This window comes from Ascidiella aspersa, chromosome 9 (genome assembly GCF_963924565.1).
Source record: "Ascidiella aspersa chromosome 9, kaAscAspe10.2, whole genome shotgun sequence".
NCBI lineage: Eukaryota > Metazoa > Chordata > Ascidiacea > Phlebobranchia > Ascidiidae > Ascidiella > Ascidiella aspersa.
The window spans coordinates 7,512,523-7,531,193 of NC_139455.1; the positions used below are offsets into that span (position 1 = coordinate 7,512,523).

General features: G+C 45.6%; 1 protein-coding gene across 1 annotated transcript in view; it reads left to right on the forward strand.

Annotated features, from left to right (window-relative positions):
• The window catches only part of LOC146132147 (titin-like), a 170,250-nt gene that overhangs the window by 59,241 nt on the left and 92,338 nt on the right, over positions 1 to 18,671 (forward strand). The window contains 20 exon segments of the mRNA XM_083397226.1: positions 345 to 510; positions 897 to 1,971; positions 9,473 to 9,540; positions 9,777 to 9,925; positions 10,078 to 10,154; positions 10,868 to 10,986; positions 12,043 to 12,208; positions 12,679 to 12,807; positions 12,976 to 13,156; positions 13,384 to 13,485; positions 13,612 to 13,774; positions 13,941 to 14,122; positions 14,482 to 14,651; positions 15,523 to 15,819; positions 17,207 to 17,337; positions 17,441 to 17,573; positions 17,735 to 17,880; positions 17,997 to 18,213; positions 18,317 to 18,367; positions 18,536 to 18,668. Of these exon segments, the coding sequence (XP_083253352.1) occupies positions 345 to 510; positions 897 to 1,971; positions 9,473 to 9,540; positions 9,777 to 9,925; positions 10,078 to 10,154; positions 10,868 to 10,986; positions 12,043 to 12,208; positions 12,679 to 12,807; positions 12,976 to 13,156; positions 13,384 to 13,485; positions 13,612 to 13,774; positions 13,941 to 14,122; positions 14,482 to 14,651; positions 15,523 to 15,819; positions 17,207 to 17,337; positions 17,441 to 17,573; positions 17,735 to 17,880; positions 17,997 to 18,213; positions 18,317 to 18,367; positions 18,536 to 18,668 (3,855 nt within the window).

Consider the following 18,671-nt stretch of genomic DNA (forward strand, 5'->3'; position numbering starts at 1 on the left):
CCCCTTGTGTGAAAATTGAAACCAAACAAAAAGTATACGTTCGGTAAACATTAATATTATAATATGATGTATGGCATAGTTTGACACTTTATGATTTTTGGGACACTTTTATTTTTTATTTTTTCGTTGAATGATTTAATCATAATGCATCACGCGAATTTTCAGATTAATGAACAAAAAATGAGTAATTTTAAAGGATTTCCTTACAACCCGTTTTCTACAAAGTAGTAGTTTCTTATTGAAAATCTTTTCAGCGTTTCATTAAACCTTATTGAGATTTGACTTACAGTATCCAAAAAATGTTCGGTGTCGATTGCGTTTTACAAGTCTTGATTGTTTTACAGAACGAAGCCAATAACAGAGCTGGACGACGACCTGATAAGACCGTCCTTTATACAAAAGCCGAAACTGCAGTCGGTTCTTACCGAAGCACACGTGAGGTTCGATTGCCGATTTGTGGCCTCGCCTCGACCCAAAGTAATCTGGCTTCATTCCGACGCTGAAATCAAGGTAAGGGGTTTAAAACTAGTCTTAAACATCGGTTATAATAAATGTTGTATGCGGCTTATGTTTTGGATCGCTTTTGAATAGTTGAAAATGGGCAATTTATTAATCGGTTATTAAGGTCCCCATAAATCGCGAATAATATTTAATAAATTTAAAAAATATGGCTGCTGAATCTCTGGGGTCAAAACGCCAATTTTAGGCTCATATTTGATTTCAAATTTAAAAATTAAATAAATACAAACGCCTAAGACGTTGTAAATTTTTAAGACTTTCTAATCTATCGTACAATTTAAATATTGTCTAAGCACCCACTAAAACGAATACATCTAAATTCAGTGGCCCATATTTACAAAAAACAAAACTGACTAAAATTTTAATTCTTTTTGCAGGCGACCAATACCCGTTACAAAAGCACCCTGGAGCGAGATCTATTCTCCTACCAAGCCTTCCTTGACATTGACGGGTGCCAGTCGGACGACGCTGGCATCTACAAAGTGGTGGTGCGCAACCGTGAGGGGGAGGCCAGTGCCTCTGTCCCCCTGCTGGTAACTGACAGGGCGCGGTCCCAGGCGGACCGGGAAAGTCCCGTGGGTGCGAGTGAGCCAAGGCCAGTGTTGAAGCTTAATCTGGACTCAACTACTGAAAGCGACTCCCCTGCTAAAACAGTTTCGGCCACTGGGATCGCGATTACACCAAGACAGCCTTACTCGGCGCGGAAGTATTATGAGCGGAAAGAACGCGAAAGCAGGTCTAACAACGTTACGGATCTGAACCGAACCAGCAGCTCGTCGCTTTTACGATCCGGAGACATGAACCGATCGCTCTCGTCGCTTTCATCGCTCTCGTCGGCGTCGACGGGCGGGTCGCCGCCGCGCGAGAAGATCTCGCGACAGGGCAGCGACCCCGAAGCGTTCGAGTTCGAATCAGCGCCGAGAGCGAGCCGAGTCCAGCAAACGGCCGGATACGTCCGGACACGGGAATCGAACCAGGGACTCGCGATCGGCATTGTGCGTCAGGCCGTTTCGGACCAGCAGTCGGTCACCACCGGCTCCAACTCGCACAGCAACACCAGACATTCGGCGTGCGACAGCAGCGAGTCGTCGCGGACTTTGCGCGAATCCTGCGGCGGCAATTCAAGGACCAAAAGCCAGTGCCGCAAAATGCCGCCTGTCGTGGTCGAACCTCTGCCGGAAAACGTGCGTCTAAACGCCGGGGAGCGTCTCCGGCTTTCTTGCGTGGTCAGCGGGCGGCCACGACCAAAAGTCCTCTGGATGCGCGACGCCGAAGACCTCCAGAGCGCTCCCGGGTACTCTTTCGAAGAGGCAGAACACGCGTCGGCCGGCTGGAGCTACCTCCTGTGTCTCGGCGAGGCTCTTCCGGAACACTCGGGAACCTACACTGTGTCCGCGTTTAACCTCTACGGCGACGTGGCGAGCCACAGCCAAATTTTGGTGGTACAAAAAGGTAGAAAACTGTTAATATTTTTGAACATTTTTTGCTTGTTGTGAACCTACAGCTACTGCGTGATGATAAGTTTGCATGTCGGTTGATTGTACTTTTATTTGCTTCACATTATATGAGGGTCATAAAGTTAGTTTTCCGTCAAAAATGTCAGGCTATTACCTATTTATTAACAGTAACGCCTAAAATGGACGCAATAAATGCGTTTTCAGTTGATTAGCTTTTTTCCAGACAATAGCATACATACTGTTTAAAATAAGACATGTTCTTAGGTTAATAAATGTTATTTCATAACTTTGGGAACATATAATAATGTTGGCATGATATGGTTTGCTTTGATTTAAAACAAGAGCATCGTGTTAAGGTTTGAACAGTTAGTCATTTCAAGTTTGAAAAACCGATCTGCTGCAGTGCATTCTCACACCACTTTAACAAACACACTATAGAGTCGCGTTAAAAGTGTTCATCTTATCCGTTTTGCTACGCTTGCTATCTATGGGCGTTTACTTATAAGCATGGATTGTATCTGCACCCGGACTTTTCCTATTCTCACCTGTTTGCATGCGGCCTGCCGGTTCTGCAACGCAAGTCGTCGACCAGGTACGTGTGAATGCATGTGTACTTTCGCTTGCATAAAGCACGCGCGAAGTGCTTTTCGCTGTGTGGATGAGAATTAAAATTTCATGAGTCCGCCGCCGCGTCTTGAGCACGCCCCCATGAATTCTTAAGGGTTTATTGGTATAAAGAAACGGCACGGGTGCCAGATTGATAACAGCAGTCTGCCATAAACGTTCGCTAAGAAGCTTTTTAACTGTATTTGAAAGTTGTAAATTTGCTTTTGTAAAACGTTCAAGGGCCGGTTTAATCGTAAAGTTGGCGAAAAATCGCTTAAAGAAAGCGTAGATCAATACGACTTTTAACATATTAAATACGATTATGAATTTTCAAAATTTTTTGACGGTTTTGTTTGGTTTTCGAAGTGTGCATTAAAAATGGGTCTCGTATTCTTTCTTTTTGATATGTTACTTTGACATTTCGCGGTACACGCGCTTAACTGTGCTTTCTTTATTTAGTTTCAGAGCACAATTGCACTTTCGACCTCGGCGAACGGGACGAATGTCAAGTGGCATCGATCGAAGAAAGCCAAAGCAAACAAACGGCGGCCGAAACAGCAACAGCAAAAGAAGCAGAAGCAAGTCAATTGGAAGCAACTTGCAGCGAGGTCGAAGCGACGGGCGGCCACGTCAACGCTGCTGACCTAGAAAGTTTTCTTGGCGGCGATGCTGCGACGGACAATAAAGAAAGCGCACAACTAAGGACGACTGACGTCGATGTTGTCAGTTGCACCGAGTGCGTAGATACAGAGGCGCGCGAATACGACATGGGAAACGGCATTAGGAAGGCTTTTCGTGGCGAGCGACAACGGGAAACAGCAGATGTTTGCGGCATGGAAAATTTGAAAACATTGAACTACAATGTCGTGATTAATAACAACGAACATGGAGAAATTAAAAAGAAGGGTTTCGACTTCGGTAGCGATGCTGAAAATGGACAAGAGGCAGATGTTGACGAATTCTCTCTCGATTCCGCATTCGAAACTGGGTTTTGCGAGGCAGCGGTCGACAGCCACGAAGAAGATAGCAAGTCCGACGTAGACACTACTCAGACTAAAGTTGAACGAGCGTCGGACTTCGAAGACAGAGAAAAGACTTCTAATCGTGTTTCCGGTGATGCTGTTCGGGAAATTAGCTTAGAGTCGACGAAGGCAACAGTAACAGGATGTGATCAACACAGTATCAAAGACAATAGCCAACGGAAAAATCCTGAAGCCGCTATTTCTCCACAAGAAGTCGAAAATGGAGACACATCCGACAAAGCGACGGTAACAGAGTCGAACGAAGCGAATGTCAAAAATGACGTCACCGAGCCCCTCCGCTTCGTGAAGGAACTTTCCCCGGTCACGGTGATGGAGGGCAACACCGTCGAGCTCGAGTGCCGTACCTCGGGTCCAGTGGACAAGGTCACTTGGTACAAGAACGCCGAGGAGATTTTCGACGGGCGCGATTGCTACTTTCTGGGTTCGAAAGACGGCTCACATAGGCTCACCATTCTCGACTCGAGGTGAGATAAACCTTTCGTAACATTGTCTCGTATACAAGGGGCCTCCAAACGTCGCTGAACCAATAGAATTAACATGCACCTTATGGCGTAGCACAGTTTGCACGGGATGTAGAATTTTAATGAAATTTAAAAGGGACCTTGTTTCAATTGTCCCCACGGTGTTAATAACTCTGCGCAGAAGAAATACAGCAATTGGCAATTGGCCAAGTACGGTCGATACTAGTAGGAAGTAGAACAAAGATATATAAAATCGCACACAAAAGTTGACTTAAACAGATTAGTTTAGTAACTGAGGCTATCTTAATGATGAACTTATTTAATAGTTTTGTTTACTGTCACAAAATCCAAGCCTAATAATCAACGTATTTATTCCAGATGGTCAGAGGACGAGGGGGTGTTCAGCTGCCAGGCCGAGAACGTTTCCGACCTAGTCTGCAGCACCACCGAAGTTTACGTCGAGCTACCCAAGGAAAAGTTGCTTCAGATCCTCAACCTGCGGGAACAAGAGGAGACAACGTCCTCTTCCGATAAGAAAAAAACCTCCACCATCAAAGCGCTGGAAAGCGGTGAAAAAAGCTCAGGGGAGACTGTTTACTTTTACCCGGACTCCAGTGTCGCTTGCCTTGAGTTTCAGCAGGACTTTGACGAAGACGAAGATGATTACTTGGAGCGTCGCGAGCTCTCGCCCATATTGGAAGAGGACGAGGAAAACATGTCGGTGATGTCCACATCCACGAGGACACTGAGCAGTGCTCCTCTTCAACCGTCCATCAGGGTGCGGCGCGCGTCCTTCGATTCACTCCTGTCATTCGAGGCACACGAAAAACTGGCGTCATGCGAACTCTTAAATTCCGCTGCTCTGGCGCCTGAAGATCCTCCACAAGATGCTGGGTCGTCAGAGGATTCGGATGAGGGAAGCGACTCGCAGGAGAGAGCTTGCAACTCCAGAGCATCCAGCGCCTGTCGCCCGCTCTTATTTGGCTCCGACACCGAATCCCTTGTTGGTTCCAGACCTGGTTCGGCCAACAGACTGCGAGCCGGATTCTCCAGAGTCGGAAGCAGGGGCGACAGCTTTGACCTCGAGATGTGCCCCGAAGTCGAAGAGGTGGATGCCGACGTCGAAGATGACGTCACATTCGACACGGAAAATGGTGACGTCACGAAAAATGGCAATGCCTATATAGACGACAAACATTCAGTTTTCCAAACGCTTGTTCCACGTATACAAACGGACGATGACGTGATGACTGACGAGTCACAATATGACGTCAGTAACGAGAGTCGATACAGTAATGATGTCACAGAAGAAGACAAAAATACCGAAAACTTTGATGTAATGCAAAACGAAACTCAGTGCTTTGACAAAAAGCAAGATTTGGAAAATAAATGCGAGGCTACAAATCAAGAATCAAAAAACGAGTATGACGAAAAAGAAAACGATTTTGAAGATTATGATGACGTCGGGTCGGACACTGTCTGCAGCAGCTCGTGCGATTCGGAGCTGAACTTCGACGGCGAAGAATCTGACTTTCAAGAAGATGGTCACTGTGAAGGCGGCGCAAAACCTAGACTATTAGCAATGGATGCTCTTGCCCTTAACACGGCAAAGACTTGCGACGATTTGCAGTCAACCAGCGGTCTGGAAGTCAACGAAGACGACTTCCTAGGTTACAGACTGGTCTGTCGCCAGCGCGAGGACTCGGTGTTCGACTTGCAATCGCTGCATGAGCGTCTCACCAAAAGCGCCAGGGCCCTTCCGCAAAGCGAGCAGGACACCTCTTCTTCGGGCACCATTGGCGACAATGCAACTGCAGCAAGCTTTGAAGGCGGACGATTTTCAAATGTCGTTGATTTAAATGGAAACGCAAGGGAGCACGTTGTCGTTGTTTCGACAAAACACGACAATTTGCCGGTCGTGATTTACCCAGCGGACAATAACAACAAACAGTTCGATATCACCTCCGCAGCTGACACCGCTGATTTCGAGATCGCAAACGACAACCTCAATTTGACCAAGTTAATTCGGCTAGGCGAGGCAGCCTTTGACGTCATATCCAGCGTCGACGCCGATTTCCACTCGTGCGTGTCGTCCAACACCGCGACGCCCACTTGCGGATTTCGCACAGACGAATGCCCCTCCGAGGCCGGGTACGAGACACCGCCCGAAGACGGCTCTAAATGGATCACAAGTGGGCTTAAGTACTTCGAAACCAGTCAGGGCGTCACTTCCGACGATAAAGACTCTGTGTATGAAGAGTGCTCGACGCCGGTGAACTCACCCGGCCAGTCGGATCTGACTTCAGTCACCGCTTCTGGTTTCGTGACCCCGCCCAAGTTCTACTACGTCATACCGCCCAAGTTTCTCGGCAAGAAGTCGGTGCAAATCTCGGTGGTGCGCGGCGGCACGGCCATCTTGGCCTGTTCCGTGATCGCCCATCCCGAGGCCAAAGTGGCCTGGTATAAGGACGGTAGGCTGATGGACATTTACAACCGCATTTCGCAGCATATTAGCAACGAGGCGCCACAGGAGTGCCTGGAAGAGCACGGTGACCTCCTCTCATGGAGTCCTCCCTGGCTTCCTGTGCAGAGAGATTGCGACATCGGCTGCCCGCGTCAGCTCGACGTCCATTACGTACTGAAGATAAAGGATGTTTTGCTCAAGGACGAAGGCGTTTATATTTGCAAGGCCTGGAACGCGGCCGGGGTTGCCACGCGGATCATAAGACTCGATGTGAAATAAAAACGGAGCCAGTCTAAACACTTGGAAACTTGCATGCTGACTTTTTATTTTAAAAAATTTATTATTGCGTTTTGTGTGTTTTGTAAAAATATCATTGTGATTCCTTAATATATATATATTGGGACTGTTTTTTTACTATTAAAATTGACCACAAAGCATGATATCTTGTTTAGGCCCAGTGTGGAGTGCAATATCAGATTGATAAACCGTTAATAACTTATAATGCTGTATTTCATTTCCTTGCCCAGATTCGCTCAGTAGCAGTTTGGACGCGGGTTCGGTTACTTTAGAGGAAAGCGGTTTCTACCAGCATTTCGAGCAGAAGTCAGCGACATTCAGCGAAAGTGACCAGTCTCACAACGTTCTGTTCAGCCAGGCCGCCATGACCATGAAAACACAGCGCTCATCGCTGCGCGCCAAACCCATCTTTCTGCGACCTCTATGTGACGTCACTGTGCAGGGCGGCCAATCGGCGACGCTCTCGGCCGAAGTCCGTGGCATTCCGAACCCTCTGATAACCTGGTTCCACAACGGCCACGTAATCCGAAGCGACGAAAACTACCGCTACGTGAAACAGGGAGAAAAGCACCAGCTGGTGGTTCCCCGAGCGAGCGTGAACGATCAGGGCATCATCGGGTGCAAAGCGACAAATGTGTTGGGCGAATCCACCAGCACTGCTAAGTTAACAGTGCTCGAGTCCATTTTAGAAGGAATCTCGTCGGACTCGGAGCTCAGCGTTGCGCTGTTCGACGATTCCTCAATGAACTTAACGGTTGTGGACAGTGTTGAAAGATCTAGAGACTTAACTGCCAGCGAGCTGAACGTGACAGGCGACAGTAAAGTTTCCTTTGCTGGCTCGTTGTTGATGCAGAACAAAACTTACTCCGAGGAGTTTAGCTTCTCCAGCTTGCCACTCCCGGAACAAAGCGACGGCGTTATTTCCGAGATGGACGCGTACGGCAATATTTCCGATCAGACCTTGTCCAGTCAACGCGAATCGTTTATCAGCCAAGTTGACGCAAGAACTGATCAAACAGCGAAAAGGTCGATTCTAAAGAAGAAGAAGCGCGTCCACATAGAAAAGCGCAGCTTCGGTTCAATGACCGAGAATCTAGTGGAAGAGTCGGCATCTTTGGTCCAGCAAAGCTGGACCGAGGAAGTGCGGAAAATCATCCGAGAGGAAATGGAGCTGAGAGACGAAAGGAGCCGAGAACTGCTGATAAAAGAATCGAAACAAGAGGATAACACTCATGCCGATGGAGTTGAATCACTTCCGGTCGCCCAACCGCCGAAATTTGCCAAGGCCATTTCCGACTGTGAAGTATTGGCGGGCGAAACTGCCCACTTTGTCTACATCCTCGACGCCAGCGCACCGGCGAAGGTGACCTGGCTACGTAACGGTGCCGAAATCGCGCTTTCCCGTGACCCTGCAAACACAACCGACGACGTGTTTTCGGCGACCGACGGAAACCTGGGGATCATATGCGACGATGAAGCCGGGTGCCTGGTGATCAGTGAAACCGGCCCGAAACACAGCGGGGTCTACGCTTGCTTCGCTTCCAACGAACATGGCAGCACAAAATGCAGCGGCCGGCTTGTTGTACACGGCGCTCGGAAGCAGCCAAACCTTTCCACGCGAGACGCAGGGACATACATAGCAGAGGAGAGCAACGCACAGACTCAAGTGTCAACCCTAGTGGACCAGGAGTCTCAAACCCGAGAGAGTCGCTTGCTGATTGAGGAAGATCAAATTGAGGTCGCGTTTAAGCAGCTTGAATACGCCGAAAAGTCGCGAGCCGTTTCCGAAGTTATCATACCCTCTTCCTCTCCTCCGCCGCCGAGAGATCCTCCAACTGATAGTGATCTCAGGAGGAGGAGGAGGAAAAAGAAGAAGAGGCGTGATGGCGACTCGGTCGAACAGAACGTGGGAAGACTGGACGACTTCGAGACCGGTGAAGGTTTGAAATGGAGCACCGCTTTAGCGAAGGCAGATTGTCATTGGCATGACTCACCTTGTATAGAAAAAGTAAATTACTCAGCTTTAACGAGTAAGATCACAGAGGTCTTGGCTCAAATTGCAATGCATTATAACCCAGCAAGAGACAGCACAGCACAGCACAAAATGAGTATAGTTTGTTATGAAAGCACTTTACCACCATAACCTATACTTGCACTTTACCACCATAACCTATACGTTACAGCACTGATGCCTGACTGTGAAATTAACAACATTCAGGTCTCCAAACAAAAGGTTAGCTTTACGGCTTAAGCATGTTACCACTTTCTAAGTTAACACAACTCACTTTTATTTCAGTACAATGGAATTGTGTCTAGAGCACTGATTGCTTTGGCGGTAGTGGCTAGCCTAAAATGGCACCACGTTAAGGTTAGATTTTACCACGCGACGCGCACATATAGGTTACTATAGTTTCGGCTGTTGACTGCACGAACCGCACCGGCACACTTCTGATACTTCAGGTGTTGTCACATGTTATAAGGCACCATTTGCACCTTTCTGTGATGCGAGAAAAGCCTACTTTGAGAACTGCACTGATGCACCGCTTCGCATTGATACTGTAATTGTTTGATATAAACCGCGTTTCGTTTAAAAGCCCTTCTAACCATCGATAAATTGCTTTACAGAGGAAAAGCTTCAGCCGCCTGCATTCACTCGCAAGCTGACTGTGACCAAAGCCCGACCGGGCCAAAAGGTTTGATCTCACATTGCATATGCTTATATTTTTGCTAAAGTTATCCAATGGTTTTTTTGTACCACATCCTGATTACATTATGTTATATTACATTTGGCTATTGGTAAAAACATATAATCTTATAGAAGTATGTCGTAATATAAAGATAAAACAATGCGCTTCATTTTTTTGTTATCCTAGATCAAAATAGAGACAGCTTGTTAAATGTTTTGAAATCAAAATGTTTTGTTTTTTAGGCCAAGCTTTCGTGCACACTGACTGGTTCATCCCCGGTCCAAGTGCAATGGTCACGTGACGATACACCGCTAGAGCATGACGAAACTCGCTACGTCATGAGCACCAACGAAGCGGAACCGTTCCTTGAAGTGCGCGAAGTTTCGTTCAGGTAAGCTGCGATAAGTTTCGGCTACAATTTAAAGTAATTTAACTCGACAAGTTAAAATTCATAATTCCAATTCGTACAAAGAAAGCCTAAAAATTAATAAATGTTTTCTGTACAAAAATGTAGCAAATTTAAATTTATTTTGATGTATTTAGCGACGCTGGAGAATACACAGTGACCGCTACAAATGTGGCCGGCAGCGCCTCCTGCACAGCGTCTCTAGTGGTCGAAGGTCGGTGATGACGAAATCGACAGTGACGTCACAGCCACGAGCACGCGTTTTGATTTCTATGTTCGGTCCCAGGAATGCTGCCTTGCGTTGCCGCTTGCTGTTTTACAAAGGGCCTTCGACCTTTCGCAAGAAAGTGTCGTGTTTAAAGTTTTTCTTCGCCGCATGCGTCGAATGTTGATTTTCTGCGCAACTGACACTGCTTTTTGTTTGCTCACATTTCACTTTCTAGCGCAAAGATCGATTTTGTTTATTGGTAAAATGGTGTTATTTGTTTTTTTTGTCACTGTAAAGCCGACGCACTGTGTTGGACGCTCTTTTTCTTTTGAATTTTTCTTTATTTTATCAATTTTGTTGTTGCACGACTTTGGTTTTGCGCAATTGCGCTTTTTACCCACGCATGTCGCACTGTGTTTACACGTCAACCGTTTCTACATAATATATAAATATCTCTATTTTGTCGCAAATACAATGATTCCCAGTTTGGCATGGATTCAGCTGCAATTTAAAGTTATTTAACGCTGGAATGCAAAATAACACTTTGAACAGTTGTGATGCTGCACGACACCGTGTTGCTACGTAATTTAGAAAGATGCAAGCCAGTTTATACCTTTGGCTATAGAACGCCACCTTTCTCTTTTTTTAAAGTGAGGCCTTTTTTCTCTATACCTTCTTCTTTTCTTACTTTATTTTCTTCTCTTCTTTTTCACTCTTAGGCGTCGCTCCGAGCTTTGTGCAAAAGCCGGAAGGTGGCGTGAGAGAGGGCGGCAAGGAGTTCTTACTTGGAGCAGTTATTACTGGGCAACCGGAACCAGATGTGTACTGGTTTCACAACGTAAGTTCTTTGTTGGCGTTTCAAACTTGCGCAGCCGATATTGGCAATCAAAACCCACTTCAATGTTGGTAGTTAACTACTTAAAGTTCTAGACATAAAATCAATAGGTTAAGCCGAATAAAATAAGATTTATTTTCATCCTTTGGCAGAATAACATCCTATTTTGCGGGTTCATCCTAATCGAACTATTTACAAATTCTTTTCTCAAATACTCTACTCAACCAAACATTATTTCATACCATTAACCGCCGTTGACGATGTACAGCATTTATACTACAAAAAATGAAATTTCTCACATGACTTAGCCTCACAACTGCAAAATTATTGCTTAGAGACGAATTAATACCGAAGCATTTCTCTAGGTCTAAAAGCTTAATTAAAATCGCAAGAGAAGGTAATTTTATAAAATTAATCATACCGTACAACAAGCCTACTTTGAAGCTAAATTAAATATTACGAAAACCTGTAAATAATTTGTCAAAAATGTTTCAGGATAAACCTTTTGGTATACGATAAAGTGAGCAGGTTAAATTACCAAACATTTTAATTGTCATTCCAACCATCATCAGTGGCTATATTTTTTATTTATTTTGACACAACTATACTTCTGTAACATTGTAGGTTTACCACAGTAAATCACAATTTTGTCTATATAGTCTTAACGATAAAACAGTGGATTATCATTATTTTACGACTTCCCTCGTCCCTTCTGTCGGATCCAACGTCTAAGAGGTATTGTAAAACAGTGGTGGGCCTTTGTTGCATAAACCGTCTGAGTTCCATATCCAGCGACCCTCGCATCCTAGCACGGTTTCACCAACACGGCGCGGCACGCGAGCACGCAGCCAGACGTCGTCGCAAATCCAACAGCGTATCGCGCGTTGCGTAACCGAAGCGTCACCATCTGCGCGGGGCCCTAGTCATGTCGTCACCCCGACGAGGTGCTGACGAAACGATGCGGCATGCTAAAGGCAGCTGACCTAACCCGCGTGCGTCTTTCGCACCTCCATGCCTCTATATAAGCGACTGATCCATCGCTTTCCTTCATTCGAACAGGGTCAGCCGTTAGCGGAGGACAACAGGAGAAGCCTAGTCCACGAGGAGGGCGGAGTGTACGGCCTTGAGATTACCGGGCTTACTGTGGAAGACAACGGGGAATACGAGTGCGTGGCCGAGAACGAGGCCGGAGAAGCGAGATGCAGCGTTAGCTTGAACGTCGAAGGTACACCACCGAAGAATATTAGATGCTAGCTCGGTTGGGTGGGGCGTGCTAGGTTGGGAAAAATAAATGATAATAAGTGATGCAGAAGTATTAGGACAATTCCTAAACAATTGTAGGAAAGATACCTAAAAATTGAAATATCTGCAACGAAGTCAATTTCTTGGCTTAGAGGTTTAAGATGCGCTTGTTGGTAGTTGGTTACTATTCGAAAGAAAAGGCGTCTTCTGTTTTTTTAATATGGTATTAAAGTTGATAATCCTGTGCTTCAATTTTAATAGGCCGCTTACCACAATTTTTTGTTTTCTTTAGTCCAAGTTCGATTAGAATTCCCTAAGGTTTTACGTTTAGTTTAGTTTTAGAACGATCTATTGAGTAAAACATAGCAAATTGAGTAAGTATATAGAGCCCGAAATTAGCAATCAGGATTTAGCCCGCATAGAGTGTATACACCTTTCCTAAAAACTGTTCAGAAGTGTCTTTGGTTGACGCTTTACGCCAATCTGCTTCGATGGATTCCCAACATCAATCGACATCGGCCGCGGCAGGAATCGAACCACCAACCTTCGTGACCGAACCGCGCGGCGAAACCGCAGCAACAGGTAAGGCCTACTGAGCTTACTTAAATGATAAAACATTCCATTAGTAACTATAACGATGATATGTTTCTGATACAATGCAGATAGTGAAAAAAACATTTTTGTAAAACTAAGATGTAGAATTATAATACCACTTAATTGTAATTGTAAACACCGGCAATTTTACTCCAGGCGATAGCGTGACGTTTACAGCGGTCGTAGCCGGATCTCCGCAGCCCAAGGTTCAATGGAACAAGGGTAAATGGCGACAGATCAAGAGCTACGGACGCTTCAAGATCGCGCAGGACGAGGCCACCAACACCCACACGCTCACCATCTCGGTGCTTGACATCCCCGATACTGGAATGTACAGGTCAGGCACCAGAGTGCAATCAATAGGCAGTGTTGTGTATCACGCTATAAGCTCAGGCTGATAGTTTATCTATAGAGGCTATAAGCAACTAGGTCGGCTTCAACGACTTGACATGTTTACTATTCCCTAACTATTCTCTTAGTCTTTTAGGCACTTTCAGTTAATCTCCACGTCCATTATTATTTTTTATGCATTGACAATTCAATGGTGAATTTTGTTGTGTTTAGATGCATCGCGAGAAATAGCGGAGGTGAGGCTTCGTCTCAGTTCGATCTCAATGTGGTCGACGACTACGTGACTGAAAAAATGGACCAGACAGAATTGAAAAAGTAAGTGCAACTAACTGATATCCAATAAATCTGTTTGCCAATGCCGATCACAAATTTCAAAATGGTTCGCCTTAAATAACCCTACTCTGAACCCAGCTAATTCTCCCCTTAAAAACACATTCGCAGAGCACCGGTGAAGGAAAAACAAGTCAGTGACATCGAAACTATCAGCGAGCTGCTGAAGGAAGTGGACCCCAAAGAGTACGAAAAATACGCCCGGCATTACGGAATCACCGACTACAGACAACTGCTTTCCCATCTGGAGGAGATGCAGGCTCAGGAAGAGCCGGTAAATAATCACCCTTGGCCCTACAGGATAATGTGTATTTTGCAGTGTCCAGCAAACCGTACTTCACATAAGAAAATATATTGATTTTCTATTGTTAAATTGTAATGAAGATTATTAAACCGCTTCAAAGAGTCAAAGTCTTGATCCTAACGCTTTACGATTTCAGAAATCGGTTGAGACCGAAGCCGCTGAAGTTCACGACCTTTACAAGCTGATGACCAGGAGCCTGTCCATCTCGGAGCCGGTCAAGGTTCTCCGCGACCTCACCAACGTCAGCGCCCCGATGGGTGAGGAGGCGCGCTTTGTCACCGAGCTCCAGATCAACGTTCCAGGAATCGAAGTCAACTGGTTAGTCTAAAAGACGACATTGTTTAAAACAAACTGCTGGTATACACGTAAAAATTTAATGCGAGTATTTAAGGCCAGGTACGAGTTTAAACACAATTGGGATACTAATACCCGAGTAGCCTGATACAAATGTGACCGAGTAACAAACGTACCGTTAGTGCTTGCAATTGTTTTATAAACACTGTGCAAATTTGTACTATTGCAAGCGTTAATTGGCTTTTGTAGAAAAGGAATTTGTACAGCTATCTTTCTAAGTTGGTCAAATAACCGATGTAAACAAATGCCACACAACCGATTCGAGTAGCCTAAGTAATATCCCCTACCTTTGTACAATACACTACTGCTTCGTATGTCTCCAGGTACCGGGGAAACGAGCGCCTGCACGACTGCAGCAAGTTTGAGCTCGTGCACGACGGCACCATGTACCAGCTAGTGATCAAGAACATGACAGAGGGGGACGTCGGCGAATACCGCGTTGTTGCCGGAGCACACTGCTCCACAGCCAGCCTAACGCTGTCAGCACCACAAGGTAAAGCCCTTATTGAAGTATTTGCGTGTTAAATCATTAAATTCGAATTCAGATGTGATTAAGTATACACAAGAAAATAAATCGAGCAACAGGTTTTCATTTTTTGGCCCTCGGTGCTTTTAACGAATTTTATCGGTGCTACGAATTATCGATAAATAACAATAGTGTAACATCGAAAAGGCGCCTAAAAATAAAAAAAAAACTTGGTGTTGCGCTTTTTTAAGCAAAAGCAGCCGAGTCGATTCCTCCCACTGAGGTAAAACCAAAGACAGTGGACAAAGACGAGTCGCCGGTCGTTGCAGTTAAGACCGCAGCCCAGGAGGCAACTCAGTCGCTGCCAAAACGCAAACCAGTGATAATGCGGGCTAAGGTGGTCCCGGCCGCCACTACCACCACATCGAAGGACGTTCTTGTGACTTCTAACAAATTAAAAACGGTTGAGAAAACAACGCTAGAGCATCTCCATGTGCTTGCTGGCGATGGCTCGGAGCCTCAGCCAACCACTTCGAAAGCGGCTAAAGAACCCATTTCGAAACCCGAGGAGGCTGCTGCTGTTGATAAAGATACGTCGACTGCGGTAAAACCAGTGGCTGTAGAGACAGAAGTGGATGGGGCAAAACCGAGGAGCAGTCCAGAAGCTGCCAAACCTAGTTTGCGTGAGTGTGACACGGTCACCAGTCTCACCCAATACACCACTTGTCATCTCAGCCCTAAACAATTCGGCGTAAATTATTCTTACCAAACACTTAATCAAACAAACCAAAAATCAGTCTTATTTTTTTAATGGTTTCACTTACCCATCTCCATATTTCATTGCCGCTCCTCGACCACAGTCAAAGTATAATCGCTTCTCTTTTTCTTTCATCCGCAGTGAAATTTACAAAGCCGCTGGAGTCGCAGCGCGTCCAGGAGGGCCAGGACGCGACCTTTGACTGCGAGGTCAACCTCAAGGAGGCAAAGGTCACCTGGCTCAAGGGCGAAGGCAAGTTGCGCAAGTCGCGCAAGTACGAAATCTCGTCGAGCGACGTAGACAGCGCACCGGGAGCCCGCCATCAGCTGGTCATCAAGGACATGCGACCCGATGACGAGTGCTCAGTGTCGGCGCGCGCTTCGCACGACGAGTACGGCGATGACGTCACATCGGCCAAGCTGGAATTTTCACCGGAAGGTTGGTCTTTGCGATTTGACTGCGAGATATTAATTTCACAGGTTAAGCGTTTTAGAGAAATCAGTGGTCATGCACTGATGTATGATTTACAACACTACAATTACTTTTATTTTTCTTTCCTCAACCCTAAAATTCATCGAATCATCACTCATTTTTTCACGATTCTTTCAATACACAAAATCTCGCGCTAAACCGTTAAAACACGAGCAGTCTTCGTGAAGCCCCTTCCCGCCGACCGGAGCATTCACGAGGGCGAGGTCGTGACACTCGAGTGTGAGCTCACGAACCCGGATCACGACGTGATCTGGCTCAAGGGCGACCGGCGCATCTACCCCGGCTCCAAGTACACCATGGCGCGCAAGGGCTCGCTTCTTAGCTTGACCATCCACGAGCCGGTTAAGATGGACGAGGCGGTGTACTCGTGCGCCTTAAAGCACAGTCCAATGCGCAGATCCTCTTCTGCTGTTGCGATTGACGCAAGTAGGTTTAAGCCACCCCATCCCCCCGAAAAAGCGATTTGATTGCGCAATTTAGAGTAAAATATCGCGCACCGATTTCGTATAAATTTTTTAGATTAAAATAAAGAGAACCGCACCACAATGTAACCATGGCCGATAAAATTTAACATTTTAAACAGTAATTTAAAGTTTTAAGTTAAAGCAATGCGATTTGTTTAGTAATTAAACTTACCACAACCTCCAATTCTAAAACAAACAAAATCCACATATCCGAAGCCTCTTTGTCAAAACAACCGTTAAAGTTTCATTGCCATCGTCATTTCGACCTCCCAGTCCACCACCAAACGTTATACACAGCTGTCAAGTTTACCCAGCCCCTGGATGACGTCATCACTGTGAATGAGGGCGCGAGCGTCACACTCCAGTGCTCGGTGTCACGTGACAGGGCCAGAGTCCAGTGGCTTCGAAACGGTTCCAAGTTGAAGCCGGGTCCAAAGTATAAGACCTCGATATCTGGCGCCACCAGGCGACTGACTATTAATGACGTCACGAGGGAGGTGGATGAGGGGGCGCGGTTCACCTGTCGTATCTTGGACAACGACGACGTCACGGAAACGTCAACCGTCGTTTCGGTCCCTTCTATAAGTGAGCGCATTCACGAATATCACACTCACGAGAATGAGAATCAGTCACAAACTTTTAGTTCGCTTTTTTGTTATATGTGATGACGGCAATGTGCTCATTGAAACAGTAACGAAAAGCATGTTAATCACGAATTAATCAGCCTAAAATGATACAGGATGTTTAAGGCATAAAGCACCACTTTTACAAAGTATACATCATCCATCTTAAAGCAACCATATCAAGTTTCTTGCATGCCTTTCCCCTGTTAGTTATGGAATTACGCTGAACCTCATGTCTTATTGCAGGCGATGACATACTAAAGGATCTTACGGACCAATCGGTTGTGGAAGGAAAGAAAGCCACGTTTGAGTGCGTTATTAGCCGCGAGGACGGCAAAGTATCGTGGTACGCAGGCGAGACTCTTATCGCTGCACAGGTAAATGAAATACTATTTATTAACTAACAAATGATATTGTGCATGTTGGCTGGAGTTCGTGCTGTTGACTTATACACCTTTACCATTTCTGTGCAATGTTTAGGACAAGAAATACAAAACACTTGCAATGAAAAACCTGAGAAGGCTGATCGTCGTCGACTGCGCAATGGACGACAAGATGTGCTATTCGTGCTGCTTTGGCGAGAAAAAGTCGTCAGCACAGTTGGAAGTTACTCGTAAGATCAGTAGAAACTTAATATATTAACAGTTTTATACCGTTTTCTATATTTGGCTTTAAGCAATTTCATAAAATTACTCCGTTATCTCAAATACAAAATTCTTTACACCAAGGGTAACAGAAAGATAGAGAAAGTTTTATTTATTTTCTTGCTTGCAGCCGCCAAAGTGGCGGAGGAGCCATCTATTTTGCCGAAGAAAATTCGCCATATCGAGGCCGAGCCTGAGGCCGCGCCCGAAGAAGTGCAACTGAAACCTATTCCGGGACTGAACTTTACTAAACCATTAGTGGACCAAACCGCAGAGGTATTCATACAATAACAGCCCATGTTATCTACTTTGTCAATTAAAAATTCCAAACCCAATAACTTTTTCAAATATTGCTGTCCAGCCCAACAATCTTCTTCTATTTTCTTTTCCAGGAGAAATCCTCTATTATTCTCGAATGCGAGCTGTCGCATCCCGACGTGCCAGTCACGTGGTACAAGGGTGGCGACAAAGTGTACCCGACCAAGGCCAGCCAGCCAACTGTCGAGGGAACCTCGCACAAGCTGTGCCTTAATAATTTGACCGCCGCCGATTTAGCGCTTTATAAATGCCAAGCCATTCCAAACCCTGACGTGATCACTACATGCAAAGGTTCGTGTTTTCAAGTTTCCTTTGTAACGATTGTCATTACCACTGTTTAGTGGTGGCTATTTAATAATGATTAATATAATAAAACATATGTTTTTGTTTGCAGTAACGCCCATAAAGACAACAGGTATGCTCTTTAACTTTCTTACATTATTTTAATTATATTACTTACGGTAAAGACTTACCGGTTTTAAACTATATTGCGAAAGGTTTGTATCTCATAAAATTGCCCTCAATCACGTCACAACTCGTTGCATGCGCGTTCTATCATCTTAACAGCCATTTTCCATTCTAATTTAACCATTTCACCCTGGCAACGCCCCAGGCTTTGTCCAAGACCTGGAAGCAGTGACCTGCACGGAGAAGGACACCGTTGTTTTGACCTGTGAGGTCGCCAGCCAGACGACCGAAGTTGTCTGGCTCAAGGACGACCAGGAAATTGATCCTGAAGACAAAAGGTA